General features: G+C 43.7%; 1 protein-coding gene across 21 annotated transcripts in view; it reads left to right on the top strand.

The window, feature by feature from the left end:
- Window positions 1-11,897, top strand: part of GYG2 (glycogenin 2) — a 64,373-nt gene extending 52,476 nt beyond the window's left edge. For 9 of the 21 annotated variants that reach the window (XM_064364544.1, XM_064364542.1, XM_064364555.1 and 6 more), the window contains 3 exons: window positions 5,023-5,127; window positions 6,109-6,216; window positions 9,970-11,897. In XM_064364544.1, coding sequence (XP_064220614.1) covers window positions 5,023-5,127; window positions 6,109-6,216; window positions 9,970-10,131 — 375 coding nt within the window. In that variant the 3' untranslated portion in view covers window positions 10,132-11,897. Of the gene's footprint in view, window positions 1-2,298; window positions 2,438-4,796; window positions 5,128-6,108; window positions 6,217-9,969 lie in introns of those variants that run through there. The other 12 variants (XM_064364548.1, XM_021676476.2, XM_064364543.1 and 9 more) reach the window with 11 other exon arrangements.
- Window positions 11,898-24,027: the final 12,130 nt, after the last annotated feature.

The raw sequence follows: 24,027 nt of genomic DNA, 5'->3' as shown, positions 1-24,027 counted from the left end.
AAAAGAGGATTTTTTAAAAAATTGATGTGATTTCCATACGCTGAGGTGGTTTGCCCAGATCGTATCTCGGGCTGAGCTGGAGGGAAATTGGGCTTCAGTGTTTATGAGAACCAGTCCATTTCCGGTTATCCTCTTAGCAAGGTCACAAAAGAAAGCTTGTGGTGTGTACCAGGGTCCCTCATTGGTCCTTGCTATTAATATTTATGGGCCCCTCAGCCTCCTAGCACTGCTGAAAACTGCTCAGTTTCTCAGCTTCCCAGTCTTTTATTTGCCCTGAGTTGAAGTAAGGTAACAAGTGTAAGGGTTACTCTTCTGTTTGTCTCTGCTATCTTCACTCCTAATGTTTTTGCTGCCTTGGTAGCTCTCTGATGTACTTAAAAAATAATTCTAGGCCAGGCGTGGTGGCTCACACCTGCAATCCCAGCACTTTGGGAGGCCAAGGCAGGCAGATCAGCTCAGGTTAGGAGTTCAAGACCAGCCTGGCCAACATGGTGAGATCCCGTCTCTACTAAAAATATAAAAATTAGCCAGGTGTGGTGATGCATGCCTGTAATGCCAGCTACTTGGGAGGCTGAGATAGGAGAATCACTTGAACCCAGGAGGCAGATGTTACAGTGAGCCAAGATGGTGCCACTGCACTCCAGCCTGGGCAAACAGAGCAAGACTCTATCTCAAAAAAAAAAAGTTTTATATACATTATTTGTGCAGCCTTTTTAGGTATTTTTGGCAGAAGAAGACATAGTGTAAAACAACAGCTTCATCAATTGCTGAAAGTGGAAAAATCTCATTTCAGTTCCCGAGCTGATATGTATTTTTAGCATTTACCACCTCCAGCAGTAATTAACTTTCACAAATTTACAGCCCATGATGCAAAGGAGTGCTTCCCTTTTTGCTCTAAATGTATGTCCTTGGATTGTGTACTGGAACATTCTGTGTCTATTGTATATCTATCCCTGCCTCATCTGCCTTTACAATGCCCTCTCTCAGCTTTCCTCTTCCCACACAGAGCATTTTGTTTTGAAGCATCTCTGCATATCTCAGCCTCTCTCTCTACTGAGCTGACAATTCTCTGGCCTGCCTCCAGTTTCAGAGTGTCTTCTTTCAAGGTGACCTCATCTTCAGTCAGGCTTTTAGGGGATAAATCAGTAGAATAGCTATTACCTAAGGCTAAAAATAAATGCAGTTTGTAAAAGTCACATTTTATATTCCATGTATTCACAAGCTTGCCAAAAGTGATCTTAAGAGCAGACTTTGAGATTGTTGCCTTCTCATCTTAAAATTTCTCTCTGCATGATATGCAAAGGAGGAAGTATCTATTTCTTACTAGTAAGAATACTGGCGATATTTATTCATAAATGTTGGTTTATATTTCAGTTGTTAATATTAATTGTTTAGTAAGCCCGTGGGTCTTGATGAGAAACATTAGCGAGGGCTGACTGAACTTCTCGTCCTCATTTAAATTCATGAGATTGTAACACATCTGCAGAAGGCAAGCTGAAAATTGCATCATTATTTCATCCTTTGTAATCAAGCGTATAACCCGGAGTTAAATCCCTTCCAATGAAGGATTGTACTTCATGACTGGCCCCATAGAACTTATTTATGTGTTCATTGTTGGGAGAAATTAGATGACAGAAACAGATTGACATTTTCCCTAATCCAATTCAACGAATCCTTTCTTGAGCACTTATTCTTTGCCTGTCTGGCTGCTTCATTTATCCATCACAATAAATGTCTGTGAGACATCTCACTGAAAGCCCCACAGCTCAGAGTCATTTCTCCAGGTCCTTTTCCTTGATGTGTCAGTATTCAAATCCAGGCCATCCCTCTACCAGCCCTGGTTGAAGAAAGAAATTATTCCTTTTCATAGGATTCATGTAGTTGATGATAATGCAGTTATTGCATTCATCATTTTATCCCAAGGCTCATTCTGGTGCTTTGCAGACCCTGGAAAACCACGTACATTGCATACGGTTCAAGGGCAAGGTTTGGCAGACACAGAGGCGCATACCCAAATCCCGCTCTCTCACTCACTATCTCTCATACGTTGGACAAGTATCTCTGTCTGCAAATTAAACTTTGCAGCAGTAAGAGGAAGGCTCAACCTGTCTGCCTCATAAGGCTGTTGGGATTAAAAGGAATCATGGCTGAGAAGCTTATGAGTGCCATTCAGCAGCCAGCCATGAGCATCTGCTAAAAGAGGAGTGCTATTATCATGGTTTTCTGATGTCTTTGACAACTTATAATTTCGCTTTACACCATAATTCTTAGAACCTAGTTTTTTTTTTTTTGAAACAGAGTTTTGCTCTTGTTACCCAGGCTAGAGTACAATGGCTCTCTCTCAGCTCACTGAAACCTCCGCCTCCTGGGTTCAAGCAATTCTCCTGCCTCAGCCTCCCGAGTAGCTGGGACTACAGGTTTGCGCCACCATGCCCAGGTAATTTTTGTATTTTTAGTAGAGACGGGGTTTCACCTTGTTGACCAGGATGGTCTCGATCTCTTGACCTCGTGATCCACTCGCCTCGGCCTCCCGAAGTGCTGGGATTAAAGGCATGAGCCATCGCGCCCGGCCTAGAACCTGGTTTTATGTTTGGATTTTACATACATAGCTGAGATCTGAAAGAAGGAGCCCATATTTTATTTAATGTTAATTTTTTAAAGTTTGTCTCCAGCTGTATTGAGGTACCACTGACAAATAAAAATTGATATGCATTTAAGGAGTACAATTTGATGCTTTGCTGTTTGTATACATTGTAAAACAATCACTGCATCAAACCAATTAACATTTTCATCACCTCACATAAATGCTGTTTTCTCCTTCTCCTCCTCCTGTTCTTGATAATGAGAACACATAAGATCTACTCTCATAGCAAATTTTAAGTATACAATCCTATATTGTTAACTGTGGTCACCATGCTGTACGTTAGATTCCCCAGAACATATTTATCTTGTATAACTAAAACTTCATATTCCTTCACCAACATGTCTTCATTCGAAGCACCTCCTAGCCCCTGGCAACCACCGTTCTGCTCTATTCTTCTGTGAGTTATTTAAATTGCACTTTCATAGGCTGGGCATGGTGGCTCTCACGTGTAATCCCAGTACTTTGGGAATCCGAGGCAGGCAGATCACTTAAGGTCTGGAGTTCGAGACCAGCCTGGCCAACATAGTGAAACCCTGTCTCTATGAAAAATACACACAAAAAATTAGCCAGGTGTGGTGATGCATGCCTGTAATCCCAGCTACTCAGGAGGCTGAGGCAAGAGAATAACTTGAACCCGGAAGGTGGAGGTTGCAGTGAGCTGAGATCATGCCACTGCACTCCATTCTGGGCGACAGAGCAAGACTCTGTCTTAAAAATAAATAAATAAATAAATTTATACTTTCATGATTATGAGTTAGAATAGTCAATATTAAAAAAAAAGTTCATGATTGTTTTAAAAAAACAAGTTTATGGTTACATTGTTTTACATCTTAAAGTTTCACTAAATCTCACTGATAATGACTTGGGGGTGTCCAGTTTTTGCAGATACCTTTTTTCTATTTCTTTCTGTGCTCCTGTTCCTCTGCCTGAGGGCGCTGCACATACTGATCTGCTTTCATGTGTATTTTTCAGCATGTTCTTCTTCTTACTGTATTTCCAGTCATTCTACATCATTGGCTTCTACTCATCTTTCAGGCTTCATTTTAGATATTGCTCTCCCAGGAGTGTCTCCCCCTTTAGGCCAGGTGAGGTCTCTTGGTAACAATAGCATTTTCTTTCCTCGAATTTCTCATGGTTTGCCATTTTGTATTTGTTATTTGTTGATTGTCTGTCTTCATTGACAGTAAGCTTCATGAAGGTGCAGATGATGTCTGTGTAGGCCATTGTTTAATCTTCACTGCCCATCTCTCCATAAACACCTGTGAAATGCATACATTCATGCCTCAATTAGGAGAATGAACTGGACATTCTCCTAAAAGGGAATGCTGGGATCAGAAATTTGGGAGCTGGGTGTCCAAGTGACTGATCTCCACTCCAGCTGACATCACTCAAAATCTCTGGGACCATGGCCTGGGAGTCTGCATTTGAATGATTACAATTCACTTAAGTCGGCCTGATGTTGGCAAGAGGGGCTTATGTTGAGGCTCAACCACATCCACTCCCAAGAATTCCACAGTGTGTTTTCAGTGAGGATGTCAGTGTTATCTTATCTCTGTGGCTCACACTCATTAAGCTAACTGCCTTGTGACCTGACCTGATGAGGACCCCAGTGTTTGGACACAGGTTTGCTTCTTGACCTGGTATTTGTCAAGGTAGGTTAGCTGCTATAACAAACAACCCTCAAATAAATAAAAGTTTATTTCTCATTTGTGTCACAGCCAGCAGGGGTGGCCAATGTATCCTCTACTCCATGCAGTCTTTCAGGGATCCAGGATGCTCCTATTATTGTGCTCCACCTTTTGAGCAGCTCTTCTCAAGTGAGAGTCCTTGGGAGGATTAGACGCTGATGCTGATGACAGCCATTGTATGTAATGCATTCAGTTATCTCCTCCACATCTAGAATGGTGTTAGATATGGACCATCCTTGGGAGAGTTGAGAAAAGAGTCACCTGATGTGTTCTCTGTTTGGTTTTATTTTCTTACGGAGGCCCAGTTCAGAGATGTGGAGGGACCTTGTTTTTCACCTGGCTGGTAGAAGAAGAGGGGGTAGGAAAATCTTATTTCTCTCGTTGCCCAGCGCAGAGGTAACTCATGTCACTTCCTCACATTCACTCAATCTGCTTGTGAGAATCATTTCCATGGTCCTGTCCAGGTACAAGGAGTTCACAAAATGCAGTTGGACGTTAGCATGAAAAGAAGAAGAAGAAGAAATGAAGACAGGTATTGGTGAGCCTATGACCTTGCCCCAGACCTACCCTGTATCAAGCTGTGTTTGCATCATGGAGAAAGAAAAAAATAGAGTGGGTATTTTCAGTTAAGTGCATTTATTTGCACGAAGGTTTGACTTAACTTGCCTTTGCTCTCTTTCTTTATAACAGATGATAGGTTGTCCTGAAATTGAGACTCCTGCTGTGATAACGTGTGACCCACTGTCCCAGCCTTCCCCTCAGCTTGCAGACTTCACAGAGACTGAAACCACACTGGTATTCCTCATCTATATGACTCACACATGGCCAGCTCTCTTATTGCTTGTTATTTCTCACAGTGTCCATCCCCATCACATACCAGTGGGGGCACAATATGCCTTTTAGAATTCCTCCCATTTTCTATTTTGAATGGCTTCTCCCGCCTGGAATAAGTTGTGTTATAATTAGTCTATTTCTCTATTATCCTGGTGGATATGGAATCTGGCTGTCTATTCGAATTTATTGTGGGGTTTTGTTTTTGGTCATTTTATTATTTTCTTCCACTTTACTTAAAACAATTTAAGAAGAAAAAGATGCAGTGTCAAGATAGCATCTATGTCTCCATTAATTTTTTTAAACTTTTGATAGGACTTGCACCATGTCTAAAGTCAGTATTCCATGACTACAGATTTGATTTTAATGCTGTTTTCCCTAAATTTATCCTTACGAATCTGGGCTTTTATTACCACATGTCATCAGAAAACTGGCATAGACACCCTCCCCCTCTTTTTTTTTTTTTAACTCTCAGAGAGACTATCTTAGTAAAATGCTTCTGTAGGCATTTGGTATAAATAAGTCAACTCTCTCTCTGAAAATTTAACTTGAATGAATTGCATAAGAACTTGTAGCATCTCCTCTTGTCTGACACATGGTGGATGGCTCAGAAAAAGTTAGTGGAGAGAAGCTGAGCTATTTTTATTTAGCATTCCCAGAAAAGAGGATCAAGCACAGCCCATTGTTTTTTTAAAAAAAGTTAATTATAATAAAGATAGGGTCTTGCTGTTTTGCCCAGGCTGGTCTCGAACTCCTGGGCTCAGGCAATCCTCCTGCCTTGGCCTCCCAAAATTCTGGGATCACAGGCATGAGCCACCGTGCCTGGTCTCAACCCATTAATCTGATTTTATATTACCCCAGGATAAAGAGTTCTCCATCATTTAGGTTAGGGATACAGTTCCCTGCAGCCCACCGCAGACTAATGATGGAATGGTTATGTTTTAGCAGCCAGCGAATAAAGTCAAAAGTGTCCCATCCGAGGAAACCTTCGAACTGAGCCAGGAACTCCCTGCTGAGGTCGTCAGGGACCCCAGTCCACAGGATGCTCTGGAGGTGGTATCCAAATTCTTCCCCGTGTCCAAGGCTCCCGGTGGAGGCCATCCACTCTCACTGGGGTCAAGTGCATGCACCCAACAGCCGTTAATTCATTTTTCAGCCTCATTTAACAAAAAATAAGAATCGGCTTCCTTCTCCCCTGCCTCTGATTCTTCTGTCTTCTCTCTGGCGTTTGCCTGGGGTGATCGGCTGACTCTCTTTTGCCATCTTCAACTCTGATCATCATGCCTTTTCACTCTTTAAAAGCTGTTCTGCAAAAGTGAACAGGAGGGAGGTCAAGAGATTAAAAGCTGAAAATTGTTGTCGAGGGGCACGTGAATGTTCCAGTCCAAATGGGGCATGCAAATAATTTCTTCTTTCAGGATGAAATGAGAGATGCATGCTTTCTCTTCCTTCCTCTTAGCAATGTTCTTATCTTCAACTACATTCTCTCCATTGATGGATTTAATGAAAGCAATTGCTAACGTTTTCTCTTCCCCTTTAAGCATGATCTAATAACGCCATTTGGTCTTTAAGTAACAATCAATACAGCTCTAGAGCTAGGTCTAGGTGTAGACTGAAAGGTGGTGTTGAATGTGTGCCATTCATACCATTGAAGGGGACCTACTGCATCATAAATGTTTGCATTGACTAAATGTCTTCCACAGACAGTCACCCTTGGAGAAAATGTGAATTTTTTTTCCTCATTCTTGCTTGGTCACTGTTCCAATGCAGCATTTTGAACTTAATTTCTAGAGCTGTTGGTTGATGTCAAGCTTTCTTCGAAACATGTGGATTCATCCCTTCAACATGTTCTACCCTCGTGGTCATCATTTGAGGCTCTATGACTCGAATCTGTAGTTATTAGTGGGTGACAGGGCACCTGTGTGAGGTTGGATAGACCTGTGCTGGGCAGCTCAGCCATGTGGTAGGTTTGGGATCCTGGGTGAGTTCATTCCTTTTTCTTTTTAAAAATTATTATTACTATTATTTAGAGACAGGGTCTTGCTCTGTAACCCAGGCTGGAGTATGATCATAGCTCGCTGTAGCCTTCATCTCCTGGGCTCAAGCAATCCTCCTGCCTCAGCCTCCCAAGGAAATGGAACTATAGGCAACGGCCACTGCAAGCAGCTAATTTTTTATTTTTATTTTTTGTAGAGTTGGGGTTTCACTATGCTTTCCAGGCTGGTCTCGAACTCCTGGCCTCATGTGATCCTCCTTTGGCCTCTCAAAGTGCTAGGATTCCAGGCATGGGCCACCGTGCCCAGCCTGAGTTCATTACTTTGCTTCACTGTTCATGAGGTGGAGACCGGGTTCCCCGCCTCACAGAATTGGAAGGAGGGGTATTAGGAAGGAGAGTGGTCCAGGGAAAGCCCTTGTCAGTGCTTGACTCAGAAAGATTAGGAAGCTTTTGGTCATTGATTTGCTAAACGGGGGCACTTTGACCTTCTCCTTTGTGTCCACGCTGTCCTCTAGGGGACCGTCCTCTATGGGACCGTCCCCTGTTCATTTAGTATCTTGTGTAATACCCACTTCACAGCACTGGGGCGATACTCAACTCTTGTTAGCACGAATGTCACAATCACTGTACTATTTTATCTTGAAAACTAGCGTGGGGTAGGGTGCTGTAGGTCCTGTTCATTCCAGAACCATTTCATTCTCAGGAACTTCATGGATCTAAATGCAAGTGCCCTTAGAGGGAGAGATGCTGCAGTGGACTTTTTAATTTAGCTTTTAAATCTTGTTATCACCTCGATCAATAGGATGACTGTCTCTGAATAAAACATAATATATGGGAATGAGTGTAGAAGGCAGAACCTTGTATGTAGAAACTTCTCAAAAACACTGTGGCAAGTAATTAGAGAAGAAAATAGTATATGCCCATGGAATGAAAACTAAATTTTATCTTTATATGTATCTGTGTCTCTACATATCATGTATCTATCTTTCTACCTCTTATCTATCTATTCTATTTTCTTTCTTTTTTTTTCTGATGGAGTCTCACTCTGTTGCCCAGGCTGGAGTGCAGTGGTGCAATCTCAGCTCACTGCAACCTCCGCTTCCCAGGTTCAAGCAATTCTCCTGACTCAGCCTCCCGAGTAGCTGGGATTATAGTCGCCCACCACCAAGCCCAGCTCATTTTTGTATTTTTAGTAGAGACGGGGTTTTACCATGTTGGCCAGGCTGCTCTTGAACTCCTGACCTCAAATGATCTGCCCTCCTCGGCCTCCCAAAGTGCTGGGATTACAGGTGTGAGCCACTGCATCCACTATCTATCTGTTTTCTATCCATCATCTATCTCATCTATCCATTCATCTGCACATCTAGATAATAGATACATAAATATAGAAGAGCTAGATGATAGCAGATAGCTAGAGATGGTAGATAAATGAAGGATAGAGTGATAGATGATAGGATGGATGACTGGATGGATGGATGCATAGATTGATAGAACATACATACGTAGATAGAGATCATAGATAAATAGGTAGATAGATGGTAGAGTGATAGATAACCAATGATTGACTGATAGATAAAGCGAATGGATGGACGGATGGATGGGTGTATAGATGGATAGAACATAAGGAGATAGATGAGATAGATGATAGATAATAGATGGTTGATAGATGAGATAGCTGATCGATAGATAGATAGTGATGATTAGATAGATAATGATAGATAGATATAGTGATGATTAGATGGATAGATAATGATAGGTAGATAGATAGATGATAGCTAGGTGATGCTGATGATAGACAGACAGATAGATGTATGTGTCTATTATTGTTACCATCTTTAAATTTTTAAAAATCTTTTTCTAGTTCTTGGTAGGAAGTGTTTAAAGCAAATGTATTTATTCTTTTTGTTGACTCATCTCAATGCCAAACAAAAGTGTGTGTTTGTGTGTGTTGTTACACACTTGTGTATTCATCTGTTTTTTCATATGTCCCTTAAGAAGGCAGAAACTCTGCCCTTGAAAGAACTACTTGAATTATTATTTAAATTCCTGTGCCAAGCAGTCCAAACTATTCTAGGCTTTACTTACATGAGGTCAGTTTTTTTCATTTGACATAGTTTGGTTATTCACTGTCATACAAAACAGAAGTTTTGATGGGTGACAATATTAAATCAGTAGGGTGTGTGTGTGTGTGTGTGTGCGTGCGTATGTGTGCGTGTGTGTTTAAAATGGTTTAGTGGCTAGAAATGAAAACAATTCTTCATAAAAAGAGAACATATACAATTACATTTTATAAAATTTCAAAAACCTTAAGCAAAAAAATCTATCTTCTAAGCACATTATACTAAAGCTAGTGTGTGTTCAGCTCAAAAGAAAAGTGCTGCTGGGTGTGGAGGCTTCTGCCTGCAATCCCAGCACGTTGGGAGGCCAGGGCAAGAGGACTGCTTGAGCCCAGGAATTCAAGACCACCCGAGGCAGCGTAATGAGACCCCATTTCTGCAAAAAAAATACAAAAATTAACTGGGCATGGTGATGTCTACTATCGTCCCAGCTACTGAGGAGGCAGAGGTGGAAGGATCTCTTGAACTCAAGAGGTCAAAGCTGCAGTGAGCTATGACTGCACCACTGCACTCCAGCCTGGGTGACAGAGTGAGACCCTCTCTCATTAAAAACAGAGTGCTAGTGATTAGCAATCTGTTTTTGAGAACTGGGATGCGTCTTTCTGCAGGAGCCTACGCTGGGTGGATTTTAGCAGTCTCTCCCTTGATAATGGACAGCCGCAAAAACCATCTCTCACTGACTGTCTTCCCTAGGTCGACCTGGCCGTGTCTGTTTCCCAGATCTCCATTGAAGAGAAAGTGAAGGAGCTGAGCCCCGAGGAAGAGAGGAGGAAGTGGGAGGAAGGCCGTATTGACTACATGGGGAAGGACGCGTTTGCCCGCATCCAGGAGAAGCTGGACCGGTTCCTGCAGTAATCCGGCAGTGGTGGGCGTTGTGTGTAGTTAGACGATGTTTCTGTTGTCGGGTGGTTATATTGCGTGGGGATCTCCTCTGGTCCTTTCAGAGGGAAACGCTGTTGAACCTTGTGCCTCTATTTATGCTTAATCCGTTTGAGTGCCTCACACAAGGAACGTAGAGGATAGAAATCCACCTTAACGCCCCTCGCCCCAACCCCTGCACCAATGCCTTCTGGGCTCTCTTTAGAGCTCAGTTCTACCCTTCACCTTGTCGGCAAAAGTGAGCAATAACAAAATTCTAGTAGGCCCTGGCGGTGGTCGCTGCTCTTGCCAGAAGGACCTCTGAAGTATGGTGGCGCCGTGTCGCACAGGCGCTATGAGACCTACCCTATTTAGAATTAAACCTCACTGCAGACTTCGTCCCATCACTAAGCTAACAACGCTAATATATGTATTTAGCGCCTCTGAGCCTTTGCAAAGGAGACCCATTTCTGTAGGGCTAAGGAAACATTTAGACGTCGTGACTTTGACTCTCATTTGGACTTGGCGAAGTGTATCTGAGAAACACCCCGGCTGTGGTCTCTCTGCTTTAAATCCTAACAGGACTTCTAGTGCTGTTGACAGAAATGCTACTTGTGGACGTTGGGAAGAAACATTGTAGGTGGCACGGGGGATGTAAGGTCTTCTAAACCGACTCACTTCCTGGTTTGGAAGAATCAAGGACTTGCCCCCAAATGATTTAGAGCAACAACTTGCTGACGATGACAGGATCTAGAGATGCTCTGTGCTTGGCGACAAAAATCAGTGTGCGGTCAGGCTACCCTCACTACCTCAGTTCTCAGTAACTTATTGAATCACTGTGCTCCTCAAAGCCATCCCACTCAGCTCTTTCTGGAGAATTCTCAGTTTTATGAGACAGGACACTTTATTCCATGAGAAAGGCTCATTGTCAGAGCATCTTCATTTAATGGACACAGTGTGCTGTGTTTGTCACCAGGTGGCTGTCAGGGGCCACCAGGAGTGTCATTAAAATGGGCATCATTGCAATAAAGAGAGGAAAGTGTGATTTTTGAAATGTTTGGAAGGTTTATTTAGCATGCACATGCCAGGGAAAAGCAGAGAGGAAATGAGAGATGGGATAGGAAGGCCTGCGAGAGCTCAATCCTGGCCTGTGTTGATTGGATGTGTTTATGTGGAGAGGCATGGCCACTTTTTATGTCACCTGAAGCAGTTTAGCCCTTTGGGTAAAGGAACCTGCCTGGATTTATGGCATTAGTGGTGGTGGTTTTTTGTGCAAGATATGGGTGATGGAGGGACTGTTTCTTTTTCCGTCTGAGTGGTTAATAGTCTGCAGTCTCAGAGGGCAGTGCTCATAGGACATTTCAGGGGTTAATTTAAAATAGCCATATGGATATAGTCTCAGGTGAGTCAGGGTTGGACGGTCATCGGCTTTCAGAGGGAGACCACGGGAACATTCAGGGAAAGAATGTCAGCTTCTCTGGGGACCAGAATTCATGTTCACGGGCAGTGATGAGTTGGCTCATGGAGTGAGTCCAGTATGGAATCCTGCTGTGCGTTCTAGCCTATATCACCTCATTTGGACAAACGCTGACGTGTTTAAATTAAAATGTTAAAAAACAGTCATGTGGACTCCTTCCAGTGTGTGTTTGCCTGTGTTCTGTGATATAAGAGTTGTATTTTATATTAAACAAAGGGTAGGGCCTATTTTATTTTTGGCCTTTTCTATTGTATTTTGTTTTTAAAATAAAAAGCATCAGGCTGGGTGTGGTGGCTCACTCCTGTAATGCCAGCACTTTGGGAGGCTGAAGCAGGTGGATCACTTGATGCCAGGAGTTCAAGCCCAGCCTGGGCAACATGGTGAGACCCTGTCTCTACCAAAAACACACAAAAAATTAGCCAGGCCTGGTGGCACGCATCTGTAATCCCAGCTACTGGGAAAGCTGAGGCATAAGAATTGCTTTAACCCGGGAGGTGGAGGTTGCAGAGAGCTGAGATCACACCACCCTACTCCAGCCGGGGTGACAGAGTGAGAATCTGTCTCAAAAAATAAACAAACAAATAAAATCTAATAATAATGACAAGCATTATTTGAGTTGGAACTGCAAGGAAAAATTTTACAAGTAAGCAATAAACATTTTATTTTATTTTTTATTTAAAATGTTTTTTAATTGTCATGTAATAATTGTACACACTTATGGGGCACATAGTAACGTAACTGATCAGGTCAGGGTGATTAGCATGTCCGTCATCTCAAACCTGTATCATTTTTTGTGTTGGGAATATTCAGTATTCTCCTTTTATATGCATATATTTGAAACTATATATTATTTTGAGCTATAGTCATCCTATAGTGACTGTATATCAGTAGTCCCCAACCTTTTCGGCACCAGGGACGATGTTTCCACAAACCATGCTGGGGGCACTGGTCCTGGGGTGACTCAAGTGCATGTCATGAAATAATTGTACAACTCAACATCTTGCAGAATCAGTGGGAGCCCTGAGCTTGCTTTCCTGCAACTAGACGGTCCCTTCTGGGGGCGATGAGAGCCAGTGACAGATCGTCAGGCACTAGATTCTCATAAGGAGCACACAACCTGGATCCTTTGCGTGCAGAGCTCACAGTAAGGTTTGCGCTGCTCTGAGAATCTCATGCCGCTGCTGATCTGACAGGAGGTAGAGGTCAGGTGGTAATGGGAGTGATGAGGAGTGGCTCTTATTTTTAAGAACAAGCCAGGTTTGATGTTCTAAACAGACTTCATACCTCATCAGGGAAATGCAGCCAGTAGTTTAAAAAATAGCTCTGAAACATCTTTGTAACAAATGAACACTAAGCCCCACATCTTCTTCCGCTGTCTATGGAATAGGGATTATAATACCACGTGCTCATGGGAATTTTCTGAGGATAAAACGAGACGATGAACACAAAGCTCTTAGCACAATGTGCTGCTGCTCCCTTCGTCAACGTCTGATTGAAATCTTATTTTTGAGTCAGGGTCTCACTGTGTTGCTTAGGCTGGAGTGCAGCGGCGCAATCAGGGCTTACCGCAGTCTTGACCACTTGGCCTCCCAGGCTCAAGTGATACTCTCACCTCAGCCACACAAGTAGCTGGGACGACAGACATGCACACAATGTGCAGCTATTTTTTTTTTTTTTTTTTTTTTTTTTTTTTTTTTTTTTTTAGTAGAGACAGATTTCACGATGTTGCCTAGGCTGGTCCCAAACTCCTGAACTCAAGCCATCTGACTGCCTCTACCTCCCAAAGTGCTGGGATTGTAGGTGTGAGCCACCGTGCTTGACCTTATTGAGATCTTTAGAGATACTGCCAGTAACTTGGGTTTTTAAAAATTTTTCATTGCTTGAGCCCAGGAGGTGGAGTCTTCAGTGAGCCAAGATCACGCCACTGCACTGCAGCCTGGGCAACACAGTGAGACCATATCTCGAAAAAAAAAAAAAGAAAGAAAGAAAGAAAAGAAAAGGAGCAGCACCATTAAGATTTTTTTAAAAGTTTATGTTTATGATTGTGTATGATAGTTTACAAACTTAGCCAGCCTAGGCAACATAGCCAAACCCCGTCCTACAGTAACAACAACAATAACTAGCTGGGCGTGGTGGGTAGCTAAGGTGGGAGGATAACTTGTGCTCAGGAGTTTGAGGACAGCTTGGGCAGCAAAGCAACTCCAGCTCTTTAAAAATATATACATATTAGCCAGGCCTGGTGGTGCATGCCTGTACTCCCAGCAACCTGGGAGGCTGAGCGGGGAGGATTGTTTGAGCCTGGGAAGCTGAGCTGCAGCAAGCCATGATCACACCACATCCTATCCAGCCTGGGCAACACAGCAAGACCCAATCTCTGCACCAGAGCGCCCCTATGCACAGGGAACTCATTCACTGAAGCACAGCGGGATCCGACTTTTGTGAGATGAGAAGAAGAGAGGGGCGCCTGTTTTTGAGTGAAATTTCGATTTCCTGGCCAGGCACAGGCTCTCACTGGTAATCCCAGCACTTTGAAAGGCTGAGGCAGGCGGATCACTTGAGATCAGGAGTTTGAGACCAGCCTGGGAAATATGGCGAAATCCCATCTCTGCTAAAAGTACGAAACCTAGCCAGGCATGGTGATGCACTCCTGTAATCCCAGCTACTCGGGAGGCTAAGGCAGGAGAATTGCTTGAAACCTGGAGGCAGAGGTTACAGTGAGCCAAGATCGAGCCACTGCACTCCAGCCTGGTCAACAGAGCAAGACTCCATCTCAAAAAAAAAAAAAAAAAAAAAGACGAGAAAACAAATTACACTTTTCTTCATCTTCAGCTGTTGCAAAACCTGGCATCGTATCCATCGGAAACTGTTGTCACTGTAATAAATGCCTCTTTCTTGGTATTATTGGTGCAGTCCCGTTTCAGCAACTCCCAGGACAGTTTCTGTTGCCAGGCTTTGCGATATGTCAAGGTTCAGAGGACAGTGGGGGAACAAAAAGGGAGGAGAGGAGAAAACAAGAGAAAAGTCTGGGAACAGGAACAAGACTTGAAGCAATGTAAACTGGAGTCCCCTGTTTTGTATTGTAGTGCGAAACACAAAACATTACATTTACCGTCTCAACGATTTTCAAGAGTACAGTTCAGGCCAGCTGTGGTGGCTCATGCCTGTAAGCTCAGCACTTTGGGAGGCCAAGGTGAGTGGATCTCTCGCGCTCAGGACACAGAGACGAGCCTGTGCAACATGTCGAAACCTTGTCTCTACAAAAAAATTACAAAAATTTAAAAAAGAAAAGTGGGGAGTAGAGTTGAGAGCTCCGTAAAGTCTAACGACATTGCTGTGCAGTGGGTCTCCACACTTTTCATCTTGCAGAACTGAAACTCTGTACCTGAGAGCAGTGGAAGAGATCTGAGTTAGCAGAGATCTGTATGGCTTTGCAGTAATTTCAATCCTTGCCTCCTCAGAAGAAAGAATTTGACTGAGGGCATACGGCAGAAAAAGAGACCAAGGCAAGTGTCAGAGCAGGAGTGGACGTTTATTTAAAACAGCCTTAGAACAGGGAAGAGACCCAAGTGCACACCTGAAGGTGGAGAGCGAGAGCGAGGGAGTTTCACCTGGATCCTGGGAGTTTACATGGTGTACCCATGATTCGTCCCTTGGGGCGCGCTGCCCACATAAGCAGTGCCCTCCCTACCCTTGGAAAGTGAGGATGTGCAGTGTGTTTAGGGGTTGTGCGAATGCCCATCTGAGGCAACCTTTCTTTTCTGGTGGAGGGCCCCGGAAGGTCATACTTCGCAATTTCATCTGTTTTCCCTGGTGTTTGCAGTCAGTTAACACTTTAACATTAATAGCCGTGTTTCCAGAAAGGAGTCCAGATCCAGATCGCAAGAGAAGGGTCTTGGAGCTAGTGCAAAAAGGAATTCAGGGCGAGTTCATAGGGTAAAGTGAAAGCAAATTTATTAAGAAAGTAGAAGAATAAAAGCATGGCTACTCCATGGGCAGAGCAGCAGCATGGGCTGTTGGTTGCCTTTTTTAATGGTTATTTGTTGATTATATGCCAAACAGAGGGTGGATTATTCTTCAGTTTTCTGGGAAACAGGTGGGCAATTCCCAGAACTGAGGATTCCTCCCCTTTTAGACCAATGTTAGGGTAATCTCCTGACATTGCCATGACATTTGTAAACTGTCAGGGCACTGGTGGGAGTGTCTCTTAGTAATTCTAATGCTTTATAATTAGCATATAATAAGCCGGGAGGACAGCCAGAGGTCACATTTGTCACAATCTTGCTTTTGGCGGGATTTGGCCGGCCTCTTTACCGCATGCTGTTTTATCAGCAAGGTCTTTGTGACCTGTATTTTGCGCTGACCTCCTATCTCATCCTGTGACTTAGAATGCCCCATCTCCTGGGAATGCAGCCTGGCAGATCTCAGCCTCATTTTACCCAGCCCCTATTCAAGATGGAGTCGCTGTGGTTCAAAAGCCTCTGACAGCAAGATTGAAACAGATTCAGCAGGGCTCATCCGTCTCCTTTCTTCCTTCATTACCACCTTCTAGTCCAGTTCAGATCATGTGACTTGGAGACTTGGCCTCTGTCCAAGAACACCGAGACATCTTATTTGTCATTTTGTACACTGGTCAGTGATCTTGCATTCAAATGGATTTCTTCTCTTAGAGAGGGGTCCATTGGGGATGAAGGGTCAAAAGCTAGCCAGAATTCATAGGGTAGGGTCAGCAGAGAGCCTGGAAAGTGACAATCTTGTTGCTGGCTGGCTGGCAGAGAGGCCAGTCCAGGCATTCTGCCCTTCAGGAGGCTGTGTAGAGCCTCGTAGAAGACAACGGCAGCTGTTAGGGCATTCTTTGGCAGTGTTTGTGGATTTGGCTGTTGCTAGGGTCTCAATGCTTGCCTTGAACAATGGGTGCCTTGAGCATTCGTGTATTGAAACTTAATCCCCAAGACAATAGCATTAGGAGATGGTGATTTTAGCAAACAGTTAGGGGTCAGTGTCCTTATAAAAGGGATCCCAGGCCGGGGTCAGCCATGGCTCATGCCTGTAATCCCAGCACTTTGGGAGGCTGAGGCAGCTGGATCACCTGAGGTCAGGAGTTCGAGACCAGCCTGGCCAACATATAGTGAAACCCTGTCTCTACTAAAATTACAAAAATTAGCCAGGCGTGGTGGCACACACGTGCAGTCCCAGCTACTGGGGAGGCTGAGGCAGGAGAATCATTTGAACCCAGGAGGCACAGGCTGCAGTTAACCAAGATCATGCCACTGCACTCCAGTCTGGGTGACAAGAACAAAACTCCATCTCAAAATATAAAATAAAATAAAATAATTTAATTTAATTTAATTTAATTTAAAAGGTGAGCCATTGTGAAAGATGGAAATGATGGAAACCTGGACCAACTCACAGGCAACAGCCATTCCTCAGAGACTACCTGCCAAATCGCTCCCCAGCTGTCTTAGTCAGTTTAAGCTGCTATGAGAAAACACCATAGACTGAAGGGTTTATACCAACCAGCATTTATGGCTCACAGTCCAAGGTCAAGCCTTGGCAGATTCAGTGTCTGGTGAGGAGCCACTTCTGTTGCCTGGTCCAGGCTAAACTGTAACCATAACAGGTTCGTTACACACAGCATGTCTATAACCCAAGACTCAGGGCTGCAGACGAGAAAGAGGTTCAATCGTAGGGTCACCAAATGAGGAGCAGAAGAAAACCCTAAATCACTTGGGGTCAGGAGTTCAAGACCAGCCTGGCTAAGATGGCAAAACCCTGTCTCTACTAAAAACATAAAAAAATTAGCCAGGCATGGTGGCAGGTGCCTGTAATCCCAGCTACTCGGGAGGCTGAGCCAGGAGAACTGCTTGAACCCAGGCGGTGTAGGTTATAGTGAGCTGAGGTTATAGTGAGCGAAGGTCGTAGTGAGCCAAGGTCATGCCACTGCACTCCAGCCTAGGCAACAGAGCAAGACTCTGTCAAGAAAAGAAAGGAAAGAAGAAAGAAAAAGAAAGAAGAAAGAAAAAGAAAGAAGAAAAAGAAAGAAAAAGAAAAAGAAGAAAGAAAGAAAGAAAGAAAAAATGAAAGAGATTCAATTGGTTCCAGCTCAGTGTTTTCCTTATTTGAACATGGTTAGAAGAGTTGACTGCCTGTGAGTGGTTAAGTATGGCTGCTGGGATTGGTGGAGATGTAGCTATTGTTACAGAAGCATACTCTTAAGTTAGGTGATATGATTTGGATGTGTGTTCTCACAAATCTCATGTCGAGTTGTAATCTCCAGTATTGAAGGTGGGGCTTGGTGGGAGGTGATTGGATCATGGCTTAGCATCATTCCCTTAGTGCTGTTTTCATGGTGGAGTTCTCACGAGATCCAGTTGTTTAAAAGTGTGTGACAGCTCCCCGCTGTCTCTCTTGCTCCTGCTCCAGGCATGGTAAGACATGCCTGCTTCCCCTTCGCCTTCAGCCATGACCATAAGTCTCCTGAGGCCTCCCCAGCCATGCCTCCTGTGGAACCATGAGCCAATTAAACATCGTTTGTTTAGAAGTTTCCCAGGCTTAGGTACTTCTTTATAGCAGTGCAGGAACAGACTAATGCCTTAGGTTTGCAGTCTGCCTGCCTACCTACCAAGTCAGGTTAGGGTTCACCCACAAGGACTCAAGCCAGATTTTAGTTTAACAGTTCACACTCCTCTGCGTCCCTGTATCTTCAGAAATAAGGATGTTCCCTACCATTTGATCCAGCAATCCCACTACTGGGTATCTACCCAGAGGAAAATAAGTTATTATATGAAAAAGACACTTGCACCCACATGTTTATAGGAGCACAATTCACAATTGCAAAAATGTGGAACCAGCCCAAATACCCATCAATCAATGACTGGATGAAAGAACTGTGAGATATATACACACACACAATAGAATACTACTCAGCCATAAAAAGGGACGAATTAATGGCATTCACAGAAACCTGAATGGAACTGGAGACCATTGTTCTACGTGCAGTAACTCAGGAATGGAAAACCAAACATTGTATGTTCTCGCTCATAAGTGAGAGCTAAGCTTCGAGGATGCAAAGGTGTAAGAATGACATGATGGACTTTGGAGACTCGGGGAAAGGGTGGGAGGGGAGCGAGGAGGGATAAAAGACTACAAATTGGGTGCAGTGTATACTGTTCAGGTGTTCGGTGCACCAAAATCTCACAAATCATCACTAAAGAACTTATGTAACCAAAAACCTATGGAAAGAAACGATTAAATAATAATTTAAAAAAAGGAAATAAGGATGTTTCTTTCCTCTGGGTTTAGAGAAGTCACCTTTCAAATCAGGGGAGAAAGCTGAGAGGAAGATCAGAGAGAGAGACCCTCCTGCTTCTGCTGTTTTCTTCAATGCCAAGTGGCCATGTTTTGGGGTGGCATGCCCTGAAACCCCTCACAAGCAACAGAAATGAACCTGGATTGCTTAAATAACTCCATCCATGCATGGTGAGTGTGTGGGGTCATCCGGAGAGTAAGAAAAACGGAAGAGCTAGTGTTCTAACACGGCGAACTCAAGGACAGCCTGTGGGAACCGTGCAACAGTGGCTTTATGGGATTACTGTTGGGGGATGCTCAGGGACACGTGGGAGGGTCCAAGCCTGAGATCCACTCTTCCATGTGTTGGGTCGGGGCAAAATGATAGCAGAACACCTAGATGTGCTATCCCACCTTGTGCCCTGTAAGGAAGTAGAAGAACCATAGCCACATGAGGTGATGTCAGTAGAAGAGCGAGATTGCTGAGTGACTGACAGAACAAAGTCCACCACCACATTCTCCCTTTCTGGACTCTTCAATCTGGTCAGAATGGGGCTTTGTTCATAGACTAATGGCTACATTGGCAAAATGCCCTGAGATATGGAGTTGCAAAAGAGCCACAATTGCTGTGAAGATTGTAGAAGCTGGGATCTGCAAAGCACTGAGAGTGGTGCCTGGTTCATGTCAAGGCTGAATAAATGTCACATCTGTATTCATTATTTTTACCCTGAAGCCACATCCTGGCACAGGGAGATGGGTGATTATCCATTATCCAAGGTCTGGCAGTGGGTTGGGATGGCAGTGCGTTAGCTGGTTTTTACGTGAATGTAGAGAACTCGGCTCAGGGGCTGTGTCTTTGCAAGCTCATGTCCTCTAAGCAGCTGCTTTAGAGCAGGTGAAAATTGGCTGGGCACAGTGGTTCATGCCTGCAATTCCAGCACTTCGAGAGGCCGAGGTGGGCAGTTTGCTTAAGTCCAGGAGTTCAAGACTAGCCTGGGAAACATGACAAAACCCCCTCTGTACAAAATGTACAAAATAAACAAAACTTCGATGGGTGTGTTGGTGCATGCCTGTGGTGTCAGCTACTTGGGAGGCTGAGGTAGGAGGATCACTAGAGCTTGGGAGGCAGAAGTTGCATTGAGAAAGATTGTGCCACTCTACTCCAGCCTGGGTGACAGAGCTAGACACTGTGTCAAAGAAAAAAAAAAAAAAGCCAAGCGTGGTGGCTTACGCCTGTAATCCCAGCACTTTGGGAGGCCAAGGCGGGTGGATTGCCTGAGGTCAGGAGTTGGAGACCAGCCTGGCCAACGTGGTGAAACTCTGTCTCTACCAAAAAGGCAAGCAATTGGCCAGGCATGGTGGCACACACCTGTAATCTCAGCTACTCGGGAGGCTGAGTGAGGCAGAACAATCTCTTGAACCTGGGAGGCGGAGGTTGCAGTGAGCTGAGATCGCACCACTGCACTCCAGCCTGGGCAACAGAGTGAAACTCTGTCTCAAAATAAATAAATAAATAGAACGGGTGGAAATAAATGAGACTTCCTCCATTCCAGATGTTTTCATCCCAAACGAAAACAAGCAGAGGCCGCTTACTCAGAGCTGGCCCTAGTAAGGAAGTCAGACATCGCCATTTGCATTTGGCAGGGACTGAACGACAAGGATCCCCGCCCCAGATGTGAGAGCCGGCAGCCAGAATCTACCAGCCCAACGTAGCCATTACTTTGAGCCGAAACATTGAGACCACCTAATACGAGAGGAGCTCTTTACTTGTCCCTCAACTGCCTAAAATAAAGTACACATTTCCTTTTTGAAAAGAGAAATTTAGGCCAGGCGTGGTGGCTCATGCCTGTCATCCCAGCACTTTGGGAGGCCGAGGCGGGTGGATCGCCTGAGGTCAGGAGTTTGAGACCAGCCTGGCCAACATGGTAAAACCCCATCTCTACTAAAAATACAAAAAGTAGCGGGTGTGGTGGTTCATGCCTGTAATCCCAGCTACTCAGGAGGCTGAGGCAGGAGAATCACTTGAATTCACAAGGCGGAGGTCCAGCCTGGGCAACGAGAGTGAACAAAACTCCATCTCAAAAAAAAAAAAGAGAGAAATTTACATCTATAAAGAAAGTATTCATTGGTAAAATTATGTGTACCAGGAAGAGGACTTCTTGGAAACAGCGTGTATTTTTTCCTTGGCGAGAGGGTCTGTTGCCCAGGCAGGAGTACACTGTTGAAATCACAGCTCACTGTAGCCTCAAACTCTTGGGCTCAAGCAATCAACCTTCCTCAGCCTCCTGAGTAGCTGGGACTACAGATATGTGCTACGACACCTGGCTAATTTTTTAAATTTTTTGTAAAGATGAGATGAAGCTATGTTGTCCAGGCTGATCTGGAACTGCTGACCTCAAACAATCCTCGCCCTCAGCGTCCCAAAGTGCTGGGATTACAGATATGAGCCACCATGCCTAGCTAATCTTTATTTATTTATTTTTTGTAGCGATAGGAGCTCACTATGTTGCCCAGGCTGGTCTCGAACTCATTGCCTCAAGTAATTCTCCCACCTTAGTACCCCAGAGTGCCGGGATTATAGGTGAGAGCCACCAAACCCAGCCTAGACAACTTTTATCGCTAGAGAGACGGGTTTGTAATAACCAGCCAGCCTTTTTTCACCGCACATGCCTGTTTCACCCATCACTAATTTGTCTGCACCACCATTGCCCCCACAGAAGCTATTTCCGTTCCTTTCTGTAATTCAGGATAATATATAAGCTTCAATCATCTGGCCCTTCTTTCAGTCTCGTTTTTTTGTGGGAATCTCACGCACGTGCTGTCATTAAAATTATGTTTCGCCTGTTAATATGTTTTATGTCAAATTACTACATAGCCCAGCCAAAAAAACTAGCAGATAGCCAGGCGTGGTGGTGCACACCTGTCATGCCAGCTACTCCGGAGGCTCAGCGATCAGGAGAATCGCTTGAACCTGGGAGGCAGAGGCTTCGGTGAGCCGAGATGGCGCCACTGCACTCCATCCAGCCTGGGTGACAGAGCCAGACTCTCTCTCAAAAAAACAAAACAAAACACACCTAGAAGAGTAAAGAAAACCTATTTTTTCTTCTCCTGCAAGTGGAAAAAGAGAAGGCTTGTGGCGAGCCCTGATTGGCAGCCGTTGGCCTGGGAAAACTAGAGGCGACTCACTAGAAGCGAGGCTACCAATATGATTGGTTAGGGGCATATTTGGGGTTCTGTAGTTGGTCTTGAGTTGAGGGCAAAATATAGGAATACTGCAGAAACTAATTTTGGACCATGCTGGGCTGATGGTTACAAAGGTTGTCGTTTGGGCTCCTGGACTGGTTACTGCACAGACTGTCTCATACGGGTTCAGCCTACTGTGCGTTTGTATGGTCCGTCTGAAACCTAAAGACATCTATCTATCTATCTGTCTATCTATCATGCATCCATCCATCCATCCATCTATCCTATCTATCTATATATCTACCTATCATCTAATCTATCTTTCCTATCTATCTGTCCATCTATCCATCCATCCTATCTATTCTCTATCTATCCATCCATCCTATCTATGTATCATCCTATCTATCTATCTATTATCTATTATCATCTACCTATTTTTTTTTCTGGATTGAAGGGACCTTCAGTTCCTAATAGACCTTTAAGTAGGGAATACGTCTTGACTAGGGCTGTGTGTAATGTAGATATTTGCAGTGCTAAAATGCCCGATGAGGTCTGAGGCTCAGAAGATTTTCCTGACGTATTTCTGAAGTTTCACAATAGTTCTCTACTCTCCTCAGAAAGTAATTTTTTTTTTAGAATTTCAGTATATCTACATAAAAGTAGTTCAAACAGAAAAGGACATCAATGCTTTCATTTCCGATAATGGAAAAAAGGGGTGGGGGTCAACATTTCTTTCAGTCTCTCAAGTAATAAAAACACATCTCAATTTATTATGATTATTTCTTTTTTGAGAGACAGGGTCCCAGTTTGTGGCCCAGGCTGGAGTGCAGTGGCACGATCATGGCTCACTGCAGCCTCAAAATTCTGGCCTCAAGAGATCCTCCCACGTCAGCCTCCTAAGTAGCTGGGACCACAGGCATGCACCACTACACCCAGCTAATTTATTTCTTTTGTACAGACAAGATCAAGCTATATTGCCTAGGCTGGTCTCAAACTCCTGGCTTCAAGTGATCCTCCCATCTCAGCCTCCCAAAGTGTTGGAATTACAGGCATGGGTCATGACCCCCAACCCACATCTCAATTTAATCTTAGTCTTCTATTCTCTAGGTGATCTGGTCCTAACATTTTAGGTCCCAGAATCTATAAAATCCATAAAGTTTTACATTCTTAAAAATTTGTTATGGCCCAAAGAGCTTTTGCTTTATGAGAGTGGTATCTGTTGTTATTTTCTGTATTAGTAATTAAAACTGAGAAACACCAAAACATGTATTCTTTTTAAAAATAATAAAAATTGATGCATTACAGGTTCACTCAAGTAGGACATTTCTGTGAAAAAATAATTCTGTTCTACAAATCAAAAAAACTTTATTGAGAAGAGTGTCATTGTTTTAATCTTTGTCTGTATCTCTTTAATGTCTGCCTTAAATACAAGACAACTGGATTCTCATATTTTCTTCTACATTGAATCTCTTGGAATATACTGTTTTGATTCAATTTTATGACGACAAAAAGGAAGAGTATTGAATAGCCTTTTCATAGAAACTTGAATAATTTTCTTTCTTTCAACTCAACAAGAACTCATTACTTAGAGGTGAATTGCAGTGTGGAATCTGAAACCGTATCATATTCCTTTTATACTTAATTAAAACCCATTGGTCTGCATTTTGCACGTTGTATAATCTTTTACCCACATATGATTTGACAACATCATGTCCTGGTCATTTGGAAACTATCAGTTCACTGAGTTTTGCAGATATTTTTAATGTCAACACATTTTATTACACAATATAAAACTTACAGCATTTGGCAACATCACGGTTCCTCACTCAACTCTATAAGGGTTAGAAAGCTGTCGAGCTGACAGAGCAAAACAACTTTTTTTTTTAAGACAGGGTCTGGCTCTGTTGCCCAGGCTGGAGGTCCTAGCTCACTGCAGCCTCAAACTCCTA

This window comes from Aotus nancymaae, unplaced genomic scaffold (genome assembly GCF_030222135.1).
Source record: "Aotus nancymaae isolate 86718 unplaced genomic scaffold, 86718_ANA_hifiasm-v0.15.2.pri h1tg000058l, whole genome shotgun sequence".
Classification (NCBI taxonomy): Eukaryota; Metazoa; Chordata; class Mammalia; order Primates; family Aotidae; genus Aotus; species Aotus nancymaae.
Note: the sequence above shows the minus strand (reverse complement) of the source record. Positions and strands in the feature narration are given on the sequence as shown.